General features: G+C 33.0%; 1 protein-coding gene across 1 annotated transcript; it reads left to right on the top strand.

Moving 5' to 3' along the window:
• Positions 1-3,920: 3,920 nt before the first annotated feature.
• LOC141291865 (interferon-induced GTP-binding protein Mx2-like) lies at positions 3,921-19,444 on the top strand. The gene is made up of 13 exons (XM_073823879.1): positions 3,921-4,110; positions 8,782-8,904; positions 9,084-9,104; positions 12,099-12,253; positions 12,337-12,475; positions 12,854-13,052; positions 13,893-13,971; positions 14,172-14,294; positions 14,935-15,067; positions 17,116-17,259; positions 17,382-17,458; positions 18,476-18,685; positions 18,760-19,444. Exons 1-13 carry the CDS (start codon positions 3,921-3,923, stop codon positions 18,982-18,984), a joined length of 1,818 nt encoding a protein of 605 aa, XP_073679980.1. The 3' UTR covers positions 18,985-19,444.
• Positions 19,445-20,500: the final 1,056 nt, after the last annotated feature.

A 20,500-nucleotide genomic window follows, 5' to 3' on the forward strand; every position in this document is an offset into this window, starting at 1 on the left:
TACAACTGCACTAATAATTCCACATTAAAGGGGTAGATCACCCCAAATAAAAAATTCTATCATTAATTATTCATTCAAATATTCAGCAGGTGTTCACTTCCTGAACAAAAATGTACAGATAATGTACTAACCTATTTGTTCATGTCTTTCTTTCTTCAGTCATAATGAATTTGTTTTTTGTAGAAAACATTTCAGGATTTCTCTCCATAAAGTGGACTTCTATGGTGCCCTGAGTTTGAATTTCCAAAATGTATTTGGATACATTTACACACTTTGTTGCAGCTTAGTTGTGACAGGAATGCATTTACATGAGATTATTAGGTTTTAAATGGCTATTAAAAGGGTAGTTCACTCCGGTTTTAACTTCAATTTACAGTAAAATACCATAATTTCATTAACTGATGTAATGTTAATATTAAACCAACTGTAGCATTTTTACAGTCTTTTACAGTTAAATTCATTCATTCATGTTTCACTGCAAAAAAATGCTTTTCTTACTTAGATTTTTTTGTCTTGTTTCCTGCCAAATTATTGAATTGAATATTGAATATTGGAATTTCTAGATGAGTAAAAAAACATTGTTTTCAGAAAAAACAAGTCAAAATCAAATAGGTTTTTGCTTATAAGCAATCATTTCAAACAGAAAACAAGATTTTTTTTCTTACTCCATTGGCAGATGATTTAACTAAGCAAAAACACACTTAATTTTGACTTGTTTTTTCTAAAAAAAAAAAAAAGAGACTAATTTTTACTCGTCTAGAAAATCTTTCTGATTTAAGATTTTTTTTTTAGATATTTTAGCTGGAAACAAGATAAATCTAAGTAAAGCATTTTTGCAGTGTTTACAGTAAATAAGGGCACACATTAATATTCTAAGGTTCTTTTATGAACCTTTAAGAGGCAAAAAAAAAGGTATAAAGGTGTTCTTTTTCCACTAAAGGTGCACGTTGGTGCAAAAATATTGGTCAAAACTCTGGAATAATTAGAATTTCTTAAGAGACTTCTGATTTTGCAGAAACGAAATCAGTCAGTGATCTGAAACCTGTCTCTCTGGAATGTACAAACAGAGACAAGTTACGTAAAAAGCAGCGAAGTCAACTAATAAGTACATAGGTACACTGTGTGATGCAGGGACAAACATCTTAAAGCACATCTCGTCAAGCAAGAAATACCAGGATACAACGAGTAGCAAATTTTTGAGGTAACGCACAAGCCTGCCCACTTAACTCATAAAATCATGCAAATAGTGAGGTACAATGAAATCCTCAGAGGTATATCAGATTTACAGGATACTGATGTTGAAAATCTATGAACAATAATGTTGGACAGCACAAATAACATGAACATACACTGTTGAATAATAGCGCGTTTTACGATTCAATACGGTTAGCTTCTGACTGCAGTAAAAATGACCTTGAAGGATTTTTATATTAGTTTTAATGGTAACACTTTAGAATAGGTAACACTTATTCACTATTAACTATGAATTTTCCCTCAATAAATTTGCTGCTTATTAATAGTAAGGTATAGTTGTTAAAGGAACACCACTTTTTTTTGGAAATAGGCTCATTCTCCAACTCCCCTCGAGTTAATAAGTTGAGTTTTACCGTTTTGAAATCCATTCAGCCGTTCTCCTGTTCTGGTGATATCACTTTTAGCATAGCTTAGCATAGATCATTGAATCCTATTAGACCAATAGCATCATGTTCAAAAATGACCAATGAGTTTCGATATTTGTCCAATTTAAAACTTGACTCTTCTGCAGCTACATCGTGTACTAAGACTGGCGGAAAATGTAAAGCTGCGATTTTCTAGGCTTTTCTTGCTGCCGTAATATGGCCTAATTTCAGGCGCTGCATGATATCACTGCGCCTGCTGCGTCCATATTATGGCAGCAAACTTCCTTGACTATTACGCCGGAATGGGAGTGTAGTTCCTAAACTTATCGGCCTAGAAAATCACAGCTTTACATTTTCCGCCGGACTTAGTACACGATATAACTACAGAAGAGTCAAGTTTTAAATAGGACAAACATCAAAACTCGTTGGTCATTTTTGAACGTGATGCTATTGGTCTAATAGGATTCAATGATCTATGCTAAGCTATGCTAAAAGTGATATCGCCAGAACAGGAGAACGGCTGAATGGATTTCAAAACGGTAAAACTCAACTTAAAACTCAACGGTAAAACTAACAAAAATTTACAGATAATGTATACCCCCTTGTCATCCAAAATGTTCATGTCTTTCTTCTGTCGTAAGGAAATTATGTTTATTGAGTAAATATTTCAGGATTTCTCTCCATATAGTGGACTTCTATGGTGCCCTGAGTTTGAACTTCTGAAATGCAGCTTCAAAGGGCTCTAAACGATCACAGCTGAGGAAAAAAGGGTATAATCTAGCAAAACAATGGGTTATTTTCTAGAAAAAAAATACAATTTATATACTTTTAACCTCAAATGCTGTCTAGCTCGGCAATTGAGACTAAAAATGAAGTTGTAATTAAGAGTAAGTTGTAAATGTTTTTAGAAAATAACCGATCGTTTTGCAAGATAAGACCCTTCTTTCTCGGCTGGGATCATTTAGAGCTCTTTGAAGCTGCATTTCAGAAGTTCAAACTCGGGGCACCATATAGAAGTCCATTAAATGGAGAGAAATCCTGAAATGTTTTCCTCAAAAAACAAAAAACATAACTTCTTTACGACTTTCTTTTAAGACAGAAAGACATGAACATCTTGGATGACAAGGGGGTGAGTACATTATCTGTAAATATTTGTTCTGAAAGTGAACTACTAGTTTCCCTTAAGCCATAAGTATGCTGAAGGTAACACTTTTCATACGAAGCATTTGAACAATTCTGTCCTGGAGGTATACAGTAGGCACACCTAAACACTAAAATGTAAGTTAATTCATATCATATGTTATTTTTGAAGGTCCTAAAGTTGTCAAGCTCTTTTAAGAATTATGTCTGACGTGTTCAGTCAGTTTTTTCCTTTCAGATTCAGTCAGTTATGGGTGTGATGCACTATAAATTGAGTCTGACACGCAGGTTGCTTGTGATTTCTCTTCAGCATCAACTCAAATACTGTGTTTGGGTTGAACCTGTAGTTTATAAGCTTATAAGAGGCATCTAAAAATAGACATTTTATATTTTTTGTTAAGCTTTTCTCTTTGAAAATGGCCAATTTAAGCAGTTATTTTTTCTCATCTTCTTCGGCTCGAAGCAGTGTTCAAGAGAACGTTGAAGACACCGATAATTCTTTAAATGAAAGGCTAGTATACATTTTACTTTGCTTATTACTATTCTAATTTTAAATTGGTCAGTTATTTGAGAATTTTTTTTCTTTGTTTACTTGTTATGTGCTCTAGATAAAAATAAAGCAGTGCACATTTAAATATAACAATGGTATCTAAATAGTACATTTAATCCACAATACTAATTAAAATGCTTTTAACAGGCATAATAAAGAGAGAAATGCTTTTCTAGCTTGGATTTTTTGCCTTGTTTCCAGCCAAAATATCTAAAAATTCTTAAATCAAGAAGGATTTTGTAGACGAGTAAAAATCATTTTCTTGTTTAGTAGTTTCTGCTTAAAACAAGCAAAATAATCTGCCAATAGGGTAAGAAAAAAAACTCATTCCAAACTGACAAAACAAGATTATTTTTCTTACCCCATTGGCAGATTTTGCTTGTTTTAAGCAAAGGTTCACTTAATTTTGACTTTTTTTCTGAATAGAAGACTGATTTTTGCTCATCTAGAAAATCCTTCTTGATTTAAGAATTTTTAGATATTTGGCCGGAAACAAGACAAAAAATCTAAGCTAGAAAAGCATTTTTGCAGTGTATAGAATGTCTTTATAAAAGAACATGCATTGACACAAAATTACATACACATTGTACCTTTTTATTTTTAGTCAGGGAATGAAGGGAGAGGTTCACCGTCATTTAGAGGAGAGTGTTCGTCCATACATTGATCTGATCGACACTCTGCGTTCAGTTGGCATTCAGAAGGACTTGGCGTTGCCGACTATCGTAGTGATTGGAGACCAGAGTTCTGGGAAAAGCTCTGTTTTGGAAGCACTGTCTGGAATTGCGTTACCAAGAGGAAGCGGTAAGATCTTTAAGGGTCTATTTAACACTAGAACCGCCACAGGGTAAATTTTACCCGTACCTGTTATTCAAATGTTTCAGTAAAACACTCAAGTCTCCCAGTCATTGACTTTTACTAAAATTGTATAATTGAAAATCACCTGGTGTTAAAAAGTGTTTAGATAATACCAGATCGAAAAACTTAGAATTTATACCTAAAAGCGCCAGCGCGGGTCAGTGTAAATTACCCCACTATATAACGCGTGTAATCTTGCCGGTTATGTTTTTACATTGTACATTGCTAGGCAGCGCCTTTTACTCACTGAATTAGTGGTTATCAGTTTCATAAATAAAGTCAATATGAGTAAAAGAAGGCAGCTGATTTTTGATGAAGAGCTACAAGCACTAAATACTATGATTATTGGAGAGTCTCTTATGCGTCCTCCTGGGTCGCCTCAGCATCTGACGGCTGAAAGCGATCTAATATTTAGATGTTTTAGCCTAACGTTACACATATTGTTAAAACTTTGGATTATTTATTTAATTTTTGTTTTGCAATTTCTATTGTTTATTGTTCGCAACTGTGTTGCTATTTATTCTAGTTTGATCGTTTCCTGAAAAAAATCTAAATAAAAAAATTCGATCTATGTAATGTATACTTTTTTTAATTTCTTTTTTTATTAAGTTTATTTGTGTTGTTCTCTTATTCATATTATAAATGATATAAGTAAACAAATTAATAATTCATTAGGTGAAGCTGTGCACTTGAATTTCACATCTCATCATCCTATGCAGTGTGCGCAAGTTATTATTGCACATTGTTGTCTATGGGTTATTTTCGTAATTTAAATAACATGAATTGTCTAAGTTTATTGAATAATGACAATGAATTAATATTACACCACACAATTATGTAGTTACATCCTTTTAATTCCCTTTGTCAGCGCAGTCTTGTTTATGTTAAATTGACTGTTATGAAAACGGACTGTAGCTTGCATAAAATATTTAAACAAAACAACAGGGCAAAAAAATAAATAAGTTGATGACTAGACAATCATTTTTTTTTTTATGACACTTGACACATCTTTATCAAGACAGTGGCATAATACAGTGAAATAAAATCTTCTTTAGCCATATCAAAACTTGGGTAAAATTGACCCGCATGGCGGTTTTAGGTATACAGCGACCTCTGGCGGTTCTATTGTTAAAAGAATCGTCATGTATTAGTAATAGCTGTCTTATTACCAGTGTGTGAACAGCTGCCAACTAAACTTAAAACTAGATATAAAAGTCTGACTAGACAAACATTAAGTTGGCTTGAAAAAGTCTGATCAGAAAGTTTGAAAAAGCTAAAAAAAAGTTTTTAAAAATTGTAAAAGTTTGACAGTTTTCAGTCGGAGATGGGTAGACGTTTAAAGTAGTTTTAAAGCTTAAAGCTGGAATGTTTTGAAGGCAATACAGTCTGTCAGATAGACAGATAGCATGTTTATGTTACTAGAATGATTATCATGTTTTAACATGATTTAGCTTTTTTATGTTTTTTAACATGATTAGCATGCTAATAGCATGATTAGAATGTTCTTAGCAAAAAAGAATGTTCTTAGCATCATTAGCATGTTGCTAGTATGTTTATAGCATGTTTCTACTGATTAGAATGTTACTATTGTGTTGTTAGCATTATTAGCATGTTGCTAGCATGTTGTTAGCATTATTAGCATGTTGCTAGCATGTTGTTAGCAAGTTACTAGCATGTTGATAGCATGATTACAATGTTCTTAGCATCATTAGCATGTTGCTAGTATGTTTCTAGCATTTTGTTAGCATGTTTATAACAGGTTTTTAATATGATTAGAACCTTACTATCGTGTTGTTAGCATTATTAGAATGCTGCTAACAAGTTTCTAGCATGATTATCAAGGTACTAACATGTAGGCATGTTTCTAGCATGATTAGCATATTACTAGCATGTTGTAAGCATCATAAGCATGTTGATAGCATGATTAGAATGTTCTTAGCATGCTTAGCATTTTGTTAGTATGTTTCTAGCATGTTGTTAACATGTTTATAACATGTTTTTAATATGATTAGAACCTTACTATCATGTTGTTAGCATTATTAGAATGTTGCTAGCATGTTAAAATTTTTCTAGCATGCTTATCAAGTTACTAGCATGTTGTAGGCATGTTTATAGCATGTTGCTAACAAGATTAGAATGTTGCTAGCATGTTATTAGCATTAGTAGCATTTTGCTAGCACGTTTCTTGCATTATTAGCATGTTTCTAGCAAGTTTCTAACATTATTAGCAAGTTACTATGATGTTGCTAGCATGATTAGAATGTTCTTAGCATCATTAGCATATTTCTAGCATGTTTCTAATATGATTAGAACATTACTATCGTGTTGTTAGCAATATTAGAATGTTGTAGACAGGTTTCTAGCATGATTAGCATGTTACTAGCATGTTGCTAGCATTATTAGAATGTTGTTAGCCTCATTAACATGTTGTTAGCAGGTTTCTAGCATGATTAGCCCGTTAGTAGCATGTTTCTAATATGATTAGAACATTACTATCATATTTTAGCATTATTAACATGTTGCTAACAAGTTTCTAGCATGATTAGCAAGTTACTATCATGTTGATAGCATTATTAGAATGCTCTTAGCATCATTAGCATGTTGCTAGTATGTTTCTAACATGTTGTTAGCTTGTTTCTAGCATGTTTCTAATATGATTAGAACATTAACATCGTGTTTTAGCATTATTAACATGTTGCTAACAAGTTCATAGCATGATTAGCAAGTTACTAGCATGTTGTTAGCATTATTAGAATGTTCTTAGCATCATTAGCATGTTGCTAGTATGTTTCTAACATGTTGTTAACTTGTTTATAGCATGTTTCTAATATGATTAGAACATTACTATCGTGTTTTAGCATAATTATTAGCATGTTGCTAACAAGTTTCTAGCATGATTAGCAAGTTACTAGCATGTTGCTAGTATTATTAGAATGTTCTTAGCATCATTAACATGTTGCTAACAAGTTTCTAGCATTTTGTTAGCTTGTTTCTAACATGTTTCCAATATGATTAGAATGTTACTATTGTGTTGTTAGCATTATTAGCATGTTGCTAACAAGATTCTATCATGATTAGCAAGCTACTAGTATGTTGCTAACATTATTAGAATGTTCTTAGCATCATTAGCATGTTGCTAATATGTTTCTAACATGTTGTTAGCTTGTTTATAACATTTTTCTAATATGATTAGAACATTTCTATCGTGTTTTAGCATTATGTAAATGTTGCCAACAAGTTTCTAGCATGATTAGCAAGTTACTAGCATGTTTTGCTAGCATTATTAGAATGTACTTACCATCATTAGCATGTTGCTAACAAGTTTCTAGTATGTTGTTAGCTTGTTTCTAACATGTTTCTAATATGATTAGAATTTTACTATCGTGTTGTTAGCATTATTAGCATGTTGTTAGCAAGTTTCTAGCATGATTATCAAGCTACTAGCATGTTGTTAGCATTATTAGAATGTTCTTAGCATTATTAGCATGTTGCTAATAAGTTTCTAGCATGTTGTTAGCTTGTTTCTAACATGTTTCCAATATGATTAGAATGTTACTATTGTGTTGTTAGCATTATTAGCATGTTGTTGACATTATTAGCATGTTGTTAGCAAGTTACTAGCATGTTGATAGCATGATTACAATGTTCTTAGCATCATTAGCATGTTGCTAGTATGTTTATAGCATTTTTCTAATATGATCAGAACATCACTATCGTGTTGTTAGCATTATTAGCATGTCGTTAACAAGTTTCTAGCATGATTACCCAGTTACTAGCATGTTTTTAGCATTATTAGTATGTTCTTAACATCATTAGCATGTTGCTAATATGCTTCTAACATGTTGTTAGCTTGTTTATAGCATGTGTCTAATATGATTAGAACATTACTATCGTGTTTTAGCATAATTATTAGCATGTTGCTAACAAGTTTCCTAGCATGATTAACAAGTTAGCATGTTGTTAGCATGTTCTTAGCGTCCTTAGCATGTTGCTAACAAGTTTCTAGTATGTTTTTGCTTGTTTCTAACATGTTTCCAATATGATTAGAATGTTACTATCGTGTTGTTAGCATTATTAGCATGTTGTTAACTAGTTTCTAGCATGATTAGCAAGTTACTAGCATGTTGTTAGCATGTTCTTAACGTCATTAGCATGTTGCTAACAAGTTTCTAGTATGTTGTTAGCTTGTTTCTAACATGTTTCCAATATGATTAGAATGTTACTATTGTGTTGTTAGCATTATTAGCATGTTGTTGACATTATTAGCATGTTGTTAGCAAGTTACTAGCATGTTGATAGCATGATTACAATGTTCTTAGCATCATTAGCATGTTGCTAGTATGTTTATAGCATTTTTCTAATATGATCAGAACATTACTATCATGTTGTTAGCATTATTAGCATGTCGTTAATAAGTTTCTAGCATGATTAGCCAGATACTAGCATGTTGCTTGCATGATTAGCATGATGTTAGCATTTTTGTAGCCTGATATTCACATATATACGTGTGTGTGTGTGTGTGTGTGTGTGTGTGTGTGTGTGTGTGTGTGTGTGTGTTAGATTGATTAATTAATCTAGTATTTGATCAGCATCTGTGGTTCTGATGGTTGTTGACAGGAATAGTCACTCGATGTCCACTGGAGCTGAGGCTGAGGAATGTAACCGGTGGAGTGAGCTGGAAAGCTGTTCTGTCGTACCGTAAGAAGAAAATTGATTTGATGAATTCAGCTCCTGCATCAGGTTGGTGAAAATGTTCGCAATCTTTCTTTGTTTTTCTGGGTGTAGATTTTCATTCTTGCAACTAAATTTAAACCATGTTTCAGCTTTTCAGTTTCCTAAGCAACTGGCGAGTTCAGCGAGCAAAAAGCCACGTTTGTCTTATGAGGAGAAAGTCATTGATGTTGGGGACCCTTTATTAGTTGAAAAATACGTTGAAGCAGGTTAGTAAAACTCTTCAAAGCTATTGTCTATCTATTGCACAAGCAATAATCTGATATATAAGTAAATGTATCATCCAGCAAAATAAAACGATAACCACATCAGATAAAGAGCGTTGGCTAGTTAACTTAGTAACACACTGAAAAAAATGCTTTTCTTACTTAGATTTTGTCTTGTTTCCAGCCAAAATATCTAAAAATTCTTAAATCAAGAAGGATTTTCTAGACAAGTAAAAAATATTTCAGAAAAAACAAGTCAAAATTAATTAATTAATTAACTGAGTTTTTGCTTAGAACAAGCCAAAAAATCTGCCAATGGGGTAAGAAAAAAAATTCTTATTTCAAACAGAAAACTAGATTATTTTTTTTACCCCACTGGCAGATTATTTTGCTTGTTTCAAGCAAAAATGCACTTAATTTTGACATTTTTTTTTCTGAAAACAAGACAATAATTTTTACTCATCTAGAAAATCCTTCTTGATTTAAGAATTATTAGATATTTTGGCTGGAAACATGACAAAAAAATCTAAGTAAGAAAGCATTTTTTGCAGTGTAATCTGCCAATGGGGTAAGAAAAATAATCTTGTTTTCTGTTTGAAACATTTTTTTCTTACCCCATTGGCAGATTATGTTGCTTGTTCTAAGCAAAAACTCACTTAATTATGAATTGTTTTTACTGAAAGTAAGAAAATGATTTTTACCCGTCTAGAAAATCCTTCTTGATTTAAGATTTTTTTAGATATTTTGGCTGGAAACATGACAAAAAAATCTAAGTAAGAAAGCATTTTTTTGCTGTGCAGGTCCAATATAAGCTAATAACAGAATAATAAATTAAATGTCTTTAATGTTTTATATGTGTATATATATAGTAACCATTTCATAAAATTATGTGTGGAATTTGACTGTATCTCTTTAGAAGACCCACCCACCCTTTTCCAGATAACTTGAAAAACCAGTTAATTCCGGCTAGTTACAAAACATGATCTATGCCCAAATTGTTTTGTTGCTTACAGAGCTACCATAAAGACAGATGTAAAAGAAAGGGGTTAAAAATATTCAATATTACTATTATACTACAAAATAACACCTGAACTTCAGAACTTTAGTTAATCAAGCACTTGTTGTATTCGTCTTTTGTCAGTATGGATAAAAGCATCTGCTCTGGTCTCAAATGCACTTTATTATTAAAACATCACCAACCTCATCTGTCGACGGTATTTCCAACTTCTTTGCACGCAAAGCAAAACTTTGCTGTGAGTGTATCTCTGTCAATAATGAAATAAAGACTGACACAAAAACAAATAAATAAATAAATACAATTTAATATAAATGTTTAAAAAACAGTCTGATAACATGAAAATGACTTTCATGACTTTAGTGTGGAATTTCTAAATAATATAAAATAAATGTCTAATGAGAAATAACAATATCAAAGCATTTCATAAACTTGCAAATAAAAGTTTTTGGAGGGATTTTATTTAATAATAAAATAATCCTGATAATCCTGATAATTTTAATTTAAATTAGTCTGTGCAAACATTCCTTTTTAGAACTATCCAAAATCAGAGCCAAAATTAGTCATATATGGGATTGGTCATAAGTCATATATACGTTTTTGGAGGGCTTTTATTTTGTAATGCTATATCAGATAATCCTGAAACTGGCCGAGTGACACCCTGGGATAGTTTACTGTCAAAATAAATTTGAATTAGTCTGTGCAAACAGGGAGCTTTCTTTTTAGAGCTATCCAAATTCAGACAAAATTGGTCATAAATGGGATTTCACATGGCTTTTATTTTGTAATGCTACATCAGATAATCCTGAAACTGGCCGAGTGACACCCTGAGGTAGTTCACCGTCAAAATATATTTAAATTAGTCTGTGCAAACAAGGAGCTTCCTTTTTAGAACTATCCAAAATCAGAGCCAAAATTAGTCATATATGGGATTGGTCATATGTAAGTCATATATAAGTTTTTGGAGGGCTTTTATTTTGTAATGCTGCATCAGATAATCCTGAAACTGGGTGAGTGATACCCTGGGGTAGTGTATTATCAATCTAAATTGAAATTAGTCTGTGAAAACAGGGAGCTTTCTTTTTAGAGCTATCCAAATTCAGACAAAATTGGTCATAAATGGGATTTCACATGGCTTTTATTTTGTAATGCTACATCATATAATCCTGAAACTGGCCGAGTGACACCCTGAGGTAGTTCACCGTCAAAATATATTTAAATTAGTCTGTGCAAACAAGGAGCTTTCTTTTTAGAACTATCCAAAATCAGAGACAAAATTAGTCATATATGGGATTGGTCATATGTAAGTCATATATAAGTTTTTGGAGGGCTTTTATTTTGTAATGCTGCATCAGATAATCCTGAAACTGGGTGAGTGATACCCTGGGGTAGTGTATTATCAATCTAAATTGAAATTAGTCTGTGAAAACAGGGAGCTTTCTTTTTAGAGCTATCCAAATTCAGACAAAATTGGTCATAAATGGGATTTCACATGGCTTTTATTTTGTAATGCTACATCAGATAATCCTGAAACTGTCCGAGTGACACCCTGGGGTAGTTTACTGTCATTCTAAATTAAAATTAGTTCGTGTTTCCTTTTTAGAGCTGTCTAAATTTAAAGACAAGATTGGTCGTATATGAGATTTTGGATGGCCTTTTATTTTGTAATGTAACATAAAACAGTCCTGAAATTTATTTACAGAAAAAATGATTATTTGCAATCCCCCATCTATATCATAAATTGATCAAAATACAGTCCACTTCAGATTGGTTTTAATCACTGCATGAAAATCTTTTTCTAATTCTGATTGGGTGGGCAAGACCGTAATTTGCCATGCCTGGAGCCGGCCCTGAGAATATGTTTTCGTGCATGCCTCTTTAAATGAGTCCACGTTCTATATATTTTATATGCACTAATGCAGTGCAAATACAAAAGAATATAAAGTTGACTAATGTGATCAGGTTGAGTGTGTGTTTTACAGCCCAGAATGAGTTGGCAGGAAAAGGGGTGAAAATTTGTGATGACCTCATCACTTTAGAGGTCAGGTCACCAGATGTGTGTGACCTCACACTGATCGATCTACCTGGAATCGCACGAGTCCCAGTGCAAGGACAACCACAAGATATTGGAAACCAGGTGGGCTGATAATCTGATTTTGCTCTCCAGATTCAGTAGCGTATATATCCAGTGTTAAAACTTCATGTCTTCTTGTCTTATAGATCAAACGTCTGATCATGAAATTTATTGAGAAGCAAGAGACTATAAACTTGGTAGTGGTCCCTTGTAACACAGACATCGCAACAACGGAGGCATTGAAAATGGCACAAGAAGTAGATCCTGATGGCCTAAGAACTCTTGGTAATGAAGATGGTCATATGCACTGCAAAAAAATGCTTTTCTTTCATAGATTTTTTTGTCTTGTTTCCAGCCAAAATATCTAGAAATTCCTAAATCAAGAAGTCAAAATGAAGTGAGTTCTTGCTTAGAACAATTAAAATAATCTGCCAATGGGGTGAGCAAAAAAAAATTCTTACTTCAAACTGAAAACTAGATTATTTTTCTCACCCCATTGCCGGATTATTTTGCTTGCTTTTTTCTAAAAATGAGAATAATTTTTACTCGTCTAGAAAATCCTTCTTGATTTAAGAATTTTTAGACATTTTGGCTAGAAACAAGACAAAAAATCTAAGTAAGAAAGTTTCAGCACTTTATCGGCACATTTTTTCATTCACACAGCCATTCTGACCAAGCCAGACCTCATAGACAGGGGAACTGAGAAGAATATTCTGGCCGTCATCCAGAACAAAGTTATTCCTCTCCGCAAAGGTTACGTCATGGTGAAGTGTAGAGGACAACAACAGATCGATGAGAAAGTTCCTCTGGAGGAGGCCACACAAATCGAGAGAGATTTCTTCCAAAATCATGACTTTTTCAGGCAAGGATCGAAAGCGCTGCAAAAAATGCTTTTCTTACTTAGATCCTTTGTCTTGTTTCCAGGCAAAATATCTAAAAATTCTGAAATCAAGAAGGATTTTCTAGACGAGTAAAAATTATTTTCTTGTTTTCAGAAAAAACAAGTCAAAATTAAGTGAGTTTTTGCTTAGAACAAGCAAAATAATCTGCCAATGGGGTAAGAAAAATAATCTTGTTTTCTGTTTGAAATAAGATTTTTTGGCTTACCCCATTGGCAGATTATTTTATACTGTCTACATTTTAATTCAATCAATAAATAAAATAAAATAAAAAAGTTTTCAAATAAAATGATTAGAAATTAAGATTGGCTTGAGGGGCCTTGTTTGGGCATCTCTACACTGCAAAAAATGCTTTTCTTACTTTGATTTTTCGTCTTGTTTCCAGCCAAAATATCTAAAAGATCTTGAATCAGGAAGGATTTTCTAGACAAGTAAAAATTATTATCTTGTTTATAGTAAAAACAAGTCAAAATGAAGTGAGTTTTTGCTTAAAACAAGCTAAATAATCTGCCAATGGGGTAAGAAAAAAAATCTTATTTCAAACAGAAAACAAGAATATTTTTCTTACCCCATTGGCAGATTATTTTGATTGTTTCAAGCAAAAATGCACTTAATTTTGACCTGTTTTTACTAAAAACAAGACACTCATTTTTACTCGTCCAGAAAATCCTTCCTGATTCAAGAATTTTTTGATATTTTGGCTGGAAACGAGACAAAAAATCTAAGTAAGAAAAGCATTTTTTGCAGTGTAGTATAGACTAAACTAAGCCACTTTACAAAATGTTCCTTCTGTTTTTTTACAGACCGCTCTTGGATGAAAATAAAGCGACTATTAAATGTCTCGCCATCAAACTCACTCAGGACCTCGTCAGTCATATTAAAGTAAGTTTGTAAATGCCTCAACCTAAAGGCCTTTTTTTTAGAAGCAGCGTCATTAATATCCACTAAGTTTAGATATAACAATTGAGTCTGAACAAAACCCAAGCCTAATGGGCCTTGAGATTGAAATTGAGCCTAAATCTCATATTTATGTTCATTTTCATATTTTTCTGTTACTTTCTGTTTATATTCATCGCTGTCAGAAATCACTACCAAAGCTTGACGAGCAGATAAAGAAGCAGTTGTGGGAAGTGAGGAATGAGCTGAAGGAGTGTGAGGCTGGACCACCGCAGGACCCGAAAGGAGCCAAACAATTCCTCATTAAAGTAAGATTTAGATAATCTCAAGCCATCTTCATGCTTCTCGGAATTATCTTAAGGGCTGAATCCACAGGACCAGTTCGCATGCACCTTACATAGTAATAGCATGCATATTACTAACATATTGGCTGTTTTTAGTATATATTAGTAATATCTAAACTTAACTAACTAATAATAAGCAGCAAGTTAAAGGATTATTTCACCCAAATTACTCACCCTCAAGTTCCAAACCCGTTAAGACCTTTTATTTTTGATGAAATCCACAGGCATTTGAGCCTGCATAGACAGAAACGCAACTGACACATTCAAGGCCCAGAAATGTAGTAAGATCATTGTTAAAATACCGTAATATTATGAAGCTATGAAAATACTTGTTGATTGTCGATGTTCTTGGTACCTTTCTGGAGGACAGAGAGTCAGAGAGGGTCAGAGAGTTCTCAGATTTCATCAAAAATCTTAATTTGTGTTCTGAAGACAAACATAACGTTATACAATGACACGAGGGTGAGTAATTAATGACAGAATTTTCATTTTTGGGTCAACTATCCCTTTGACAGTTAACATTGCCTCCTTTACCTGTTCAGAGGTACAATGCTAATATAATCTAAAACATGCACATCTAAGAAATATTATTTCTTTCTCACAGATACTAACAAAATTCAATGATAAAATCAAGTCCTTATCATTAGGAGAGCTGATCGTCAAGGAAAATATGTTTGCCCAGCTTCGGACTGAATTCAAGAAGTGGAATGACGGTCTTGACAACACAAAGACATCCTGTAAGTACAGTTTTACAGACTTGCTGATATTCAGACCAATAGCATGATATTTTTCAATAAACAAGTTAAAATGAAGATTTTAGACTCCGTCACTAATGACTGTCTAACAAAAACAGTTCTAAAGAAGGTCAAAGCAGAATTAAAGGAGAAGTTCACTTCCAGAACATCAAAGATGTTCATGTGTTTCTCTCTTCAGTCATAAAGAAATTGTGTTTTTTAAGGAAACGATTTCAGGATTTCTCTCCATATAGTGGACTTCTATGGTGCCTGTGGGTTTAAACTTCCAAAACGCAGTTTAAATGCAGCTTCAAAGGGCTCCAAATGATCCCAGCTGAGGACGAAGGGTCTTATCTAGCAAAATGATTGGTTATTTTCTAAAAAAAAAAAAAAACAGTTTATTTACTATTTACTTTTTACACTGCAAAAAATCTTGAATCAGGAAGGATTTTCTAGACAAGTAAAAATTATTGTCTTGTTTTTAGTAAAAACAAGTCAAAACTAAGTTAGTTTTTGCTTAAAACAATCTGCCAATGGGGTAAGAAAAAAAAATTATTTCAAGCAGACAACTAGATTATTTTTCTTACTCCATTGGCAGATTATTTTGCTTGTTTTAAGCAAAAACACACCTAATTTTGACTTGTTTTTACTAAAAACAAGACAAATTTTTTTTTTTTTTTAGAAAATCCTTCCTGATTCAAGAATTTTTAGATATTTTGGCTGGAAACAAGACAAAAAATCTAAGTTAGAAAAGGTTTTTTTGCAGTGTAAGCTCAAATGCTCATTTTGTCTAGCTTTGCATGTACTCTGTTCCAGTTCAAGACCTTGATCTTAAAGAAAAACTTCAAATTCACCCTACATCGCTGTTTTTCCTTGTTTTGTAAACACTTTTGATTTTAAAGTTGGAGGAGAAAATAAGATGGGAGTTTTTTGTCATACCTAACTGTCTTTAAGTGGAATACACAGAGTACATGCAGACAGTGTTGGGGAAAGATACCTTTAAAAGTATTGCACTATAATATTAAGTTACTCCCTAAAAAAGTAACTAATTAGATTACTTAGTTACTTTTTGTGGAAAGCAATGTGTTTTGAATCTGGGCAGGGCTTGCTTGTTTGTTTTAAATATAAAAAGATGTATTTTTGTCAAATGTAAAAGCCTTTTTACAGCAAAAGCCTCAGGCTTAGAGAAAAGTAAATTGACGTCTGTACAGTAGACCGCAGAAGAACAAATGTCAACTCTTTAGCAATAAACAAAGAAAAAAACAGATGTTAGTAATTTTCTCTTATTAGTATGGATGAATTGGATCATCGAAAGTCGGCAGCAAGGACATGAGTTAATAAAATGGGATTAAATAGGATATTTGTATTATTTAACATTTAATTATTGCATACTTGTTTGAAAAAGTAACTCAGATATTTTCTATTAAAAAGGCAATTAAAAAGTAATGCGTTACTTTACTAGTTACTTGGAAAAAGTAACATTATTATCTAACTTGCGTTACTTGTAATGCGTTACCCCCAACACTGCATGCAGAGACAAGACAAGTGTTTGAGTTTAAAAAAGTATATAATTTTTTTTTTAGAAAATAACTGATCGTTTTGCTAGATAAGACCCTAACTCCTCGGCTGGGATCATTCAGAGCCTTTAAAGCTGCATTTAAACTGCGTTTTGGAAGTTCAAACTCGGGGCACCATATAGACAGAAATCCTGAAATATTTTCCCCAAAAAACATAATTTCTTTATCACATGAACATCTTGGATGCCAAAGGGGGTGAGTAAATGTTCAGTAAATTTTTGTTCCAGAAGTAAATTTCTCCTTTAAGCATTTGTGTCCCTAAGCAGCACACAGTAGAGTGATTTTGAATGTGTCAGTGTATATGAATGAGTCATGATTCAATGACTTGCTCATAAAGAATCACTGAATCAAATCCCCACTACTAATGCACAGACTGTCTGGACACATGTGCTTTTGGACTATACATTAGAACCCTCTGAACATTTTAAGAAATACATATTTTTTGTATGAAAAATCCCTCTTGCTCCCAAAAAGTTGACAATTCGAAGGAGTTCAGCCAGACTTACAGAGGGAGGGAACTGCCCGGCTTCAGCAACTACAGAGTTTTTGAGATGATTTTGCAGGAGCGTGTGACTAAACTTAAAGAGCCAGCCATCGACTCGCTCAATTCTATTAAAGGTACTGTTTAACTAACACCTAAATCAAAGGATTACTGTACACTGAATGTTGAGTAGTATCACATATAAACTATTAATCCTGAGGATTTTTTTTTGGCTATTTATTTATTTTTATTTTTGAAGACATCGTTCTCAAGCACTTCACTGACGTGTCTCATCAATGTTTCCGGAACTACCCTGTTCTTCTAAATACGACTATGGTAAATATTGCTCCTAATTTGTGGGGCCATGTACACGCTATGACGTTTCAGGAGTGACAACCGCATTTACATACAGAAGTGAATCGCCTAAATGTGTTAATGTGTTTGGTACACTGCAAAAAATGCTTTTCTTAGATTTTTTTTGTCTTGGTTTCCAGCCAAAATATCTAAAAATTCTTAAATCAAGAAGGATTTTCTAGGCAAGTAAAAAATATTTTCTCGTTTTTAGAAAAAGCAAGTTAAAATTAAGTGAGTTTTTGCCAATAATGTTTTAATGTTCAATTAAAATTAATTTTCAATGTTCAATAATCTTTCATTCTCTAAATTCTAATTCTAAATTTTTAGAAATTTTGGCTGGAAACAAGAAGAATTTTTGCAGTGTATTACAGCAAACAAAGACTTATTTTTTGACCACTGTCAAAACAGCCTTCATGTTTTGCTTATGTTTTGAAGGCTGCTCAATAGAGTGTGGGTTGCCATGTCCATTTATTATAAGCAATGCTTATTTAAGCTTCTTTAGAATTCTTTGTTTTGGCTTCGGCTAAAGCGATCCAGTTGATGGAGTTAATAAAGTAGGCAGGAGCAGGTCGCTATATTTTGGTATGAGGCTTATTTCCAAAATAAAGCATTTGGATTTGAGTTTATTTAGAGTTTGCTCTGGTTTGTTGTTGTGTTTTTTTTCTAGTAGGATCTGACAACACTAAGGAGTCAATACGAATGCTGTGATTTCTTATACTGCACATGCAGAAAAAAATAACTGATACATGCTTAAATAGCATTATGTCATTAACAACTAGTTGTTTAGTTCGGTTCCGTACATACTGCGTCGAGTTTCTGCAAATGCGGTTGCCACTACCTGCATTTTTCAGGAGTCAATTTGGTTGTAGAATATGTTCACTCCTTAAGATTTAGCACTAAAAAGACTGACAACTCAGTTTGGCTGCAGTGTGTACGTGGCCAAAGAAAACTAACAAATGGACAAAAATTCAGTCAGAGTTTCTTCACTTGACACCATAGAACAAAATCGACAATATTCAGTCAAGCCAGCAAGCCAAAACGGAGGAGCGGATCATGGATCAGTTTGAAATGGAATGCATGATCTACACTCAAGATCCCATCTACTTGAAGTTCTTGAATGGGGTCAGCGGCGAGAAATTTTCCGAAGAGCAATTACCTGTTTTTGACATCAAAAGCAAGTACAGTGAGATGCTGCAGGCGTATTATGAGGTAAGTCTAGTTTTGAGTCACAGATTTGAAGCCCTGTTCAGAGAGAAGTAGCTTAGAAGTTCTTGTTCTTTCAGATTGTGGTGCAGCGGATGGGTGACCAACTGCCCATGCTGATCTCCTACTACATGCTGAAGGAGACCGCTCAGCTCCTGTCTACTGACATGCTGAGTATACTGGAAGAAGCAAATGTGAGCGATCTCCTGTTCGAGGACTCTGACGTCAGCAAAAGACGTAAATACTTGCAGTCTCGCCTGGGCCGTTTGACTGCTGCTCAGGAAGCACTTAGTGCTTTTATTTGAGAGATCTACTGATTAGAGGATATTTTATGAAAGCCGGTTTCCGCCACTGAATAAAAATAAGGGTTTTAAAAGGTAACTTTTTATCTCACAATTCTGACTTTTTTATTGCTAAATATAAAGTCAGAATTGCAGGATATATACTCACAATGGCGAGAAATAAAGTCCAGTTCTGAGGGGGAAAATTGACTGATATGTTCACAGAATTGCGAGTTTATATCTCACAATTCTGACTTTATAACCCACAATTGTGAGTTTATTATACACAGTTCTGACTTTATTTCTCAGAATTGTGAGTTCATAGCAATTCTGACTTAACTCACAATTGCGAGTTTATATCAAACTAATTCTGAGAAAAAAAGTCAGAATTGCAAGTTTATATTCCACAATTCTGACTTTATAACTTGCAATTGTGAGTTTATATCCCGTAATTTTCACTTCATTTCTCAGAATTGTGTTTATATCTCGCAATTCTAACTTAACTCGCAATTGTAAGTTTATATCACACAATTCTGACTTTATTTCTTAAAATTGCAAGTTTGTATCTCTCAATTCTGACTTTATTTCTCAGAATTGTGAGTTTATATCAAACAAATTCTGAGAAATAAAGTCAGAATTGTGAGATACAAACTTGCAATTTTAAGAAATAAAGTCAGAATTGCAAGTTTATATCTTACAATTCAGACCCATACTTTAATTCTAATAATTGTGAGTTTGTATCTACAAATTCAGACTTAATAACTCGCAATTGTGTATATATCAAACTAATTCTGAGAAAAAAAGTCAGAATTGCAAGTTTATATCACAATTCTGACTTTATAACTTGCAATTGTGAGTTTATATCACGCAATTTTCACTTCATTTCTCAGAATTGAGTTTATATCTCGCAATTCTGACTTTATAACCCACAATTGTGAGTTTATTATACACAGTTCTGACTTTAATTCTCAGAATTGTGAGTTCATAGCAATTCTGACTTAACTCACAATTGCGAGTTTATATCAAACTAATTCTGAGAAAAAAAGTCAGAATTGCAAGTTTATATTCCACAATTCTGACTTTATAACTTGCAATTGTGAGTTTATATCACGTAATTTCCACTTCATTTCTCAGAATTGAGTTTATATCTCGCAATTCTAACTTAACTCGCAATTGTAAGTTTATATCACACAATTCTGACTTTATTTCTTAAAATTGCAAGTTTGTATCTCTCAATTCTGACTTTATTTCTCAGAATTGTGAGTTTATATCAAACAAATTCTGAGAAATAAAGTCAGAATTGTGAGATACAAACTTGCAATTTTAAGAAATAAAGTCAGAATTGCAAGTTTATATCTTACAATTCAGACCCATACTTTAATTCTAAGAATTGTGAGTTTGTATCTACAAATTCAGACTTAATAACTCGCAATTGTGTATATATCAAACTAATTCTGAGAAAAAAAGTCAGAATTGCAAGTTTATATCACAATTCTGACTTTATAACTTGCAATTGTGAGTTTATATCACGCAATTTTCA

This window comes from Garra rufa, chromosome 19 (genome assembly GCF_049309525.1).
Source record: "Garra rufa chromosome 19, GarRuf1.0, whole genome shotgun sequence".
In the NCBI taxonomy this organism is placed as follows: domain Eukaryota; kingdom Metazoa; phylum Chordata; class Actinopteri; order Cypriniformes; family Cyprinidae; genus Garra; species Garra rufa.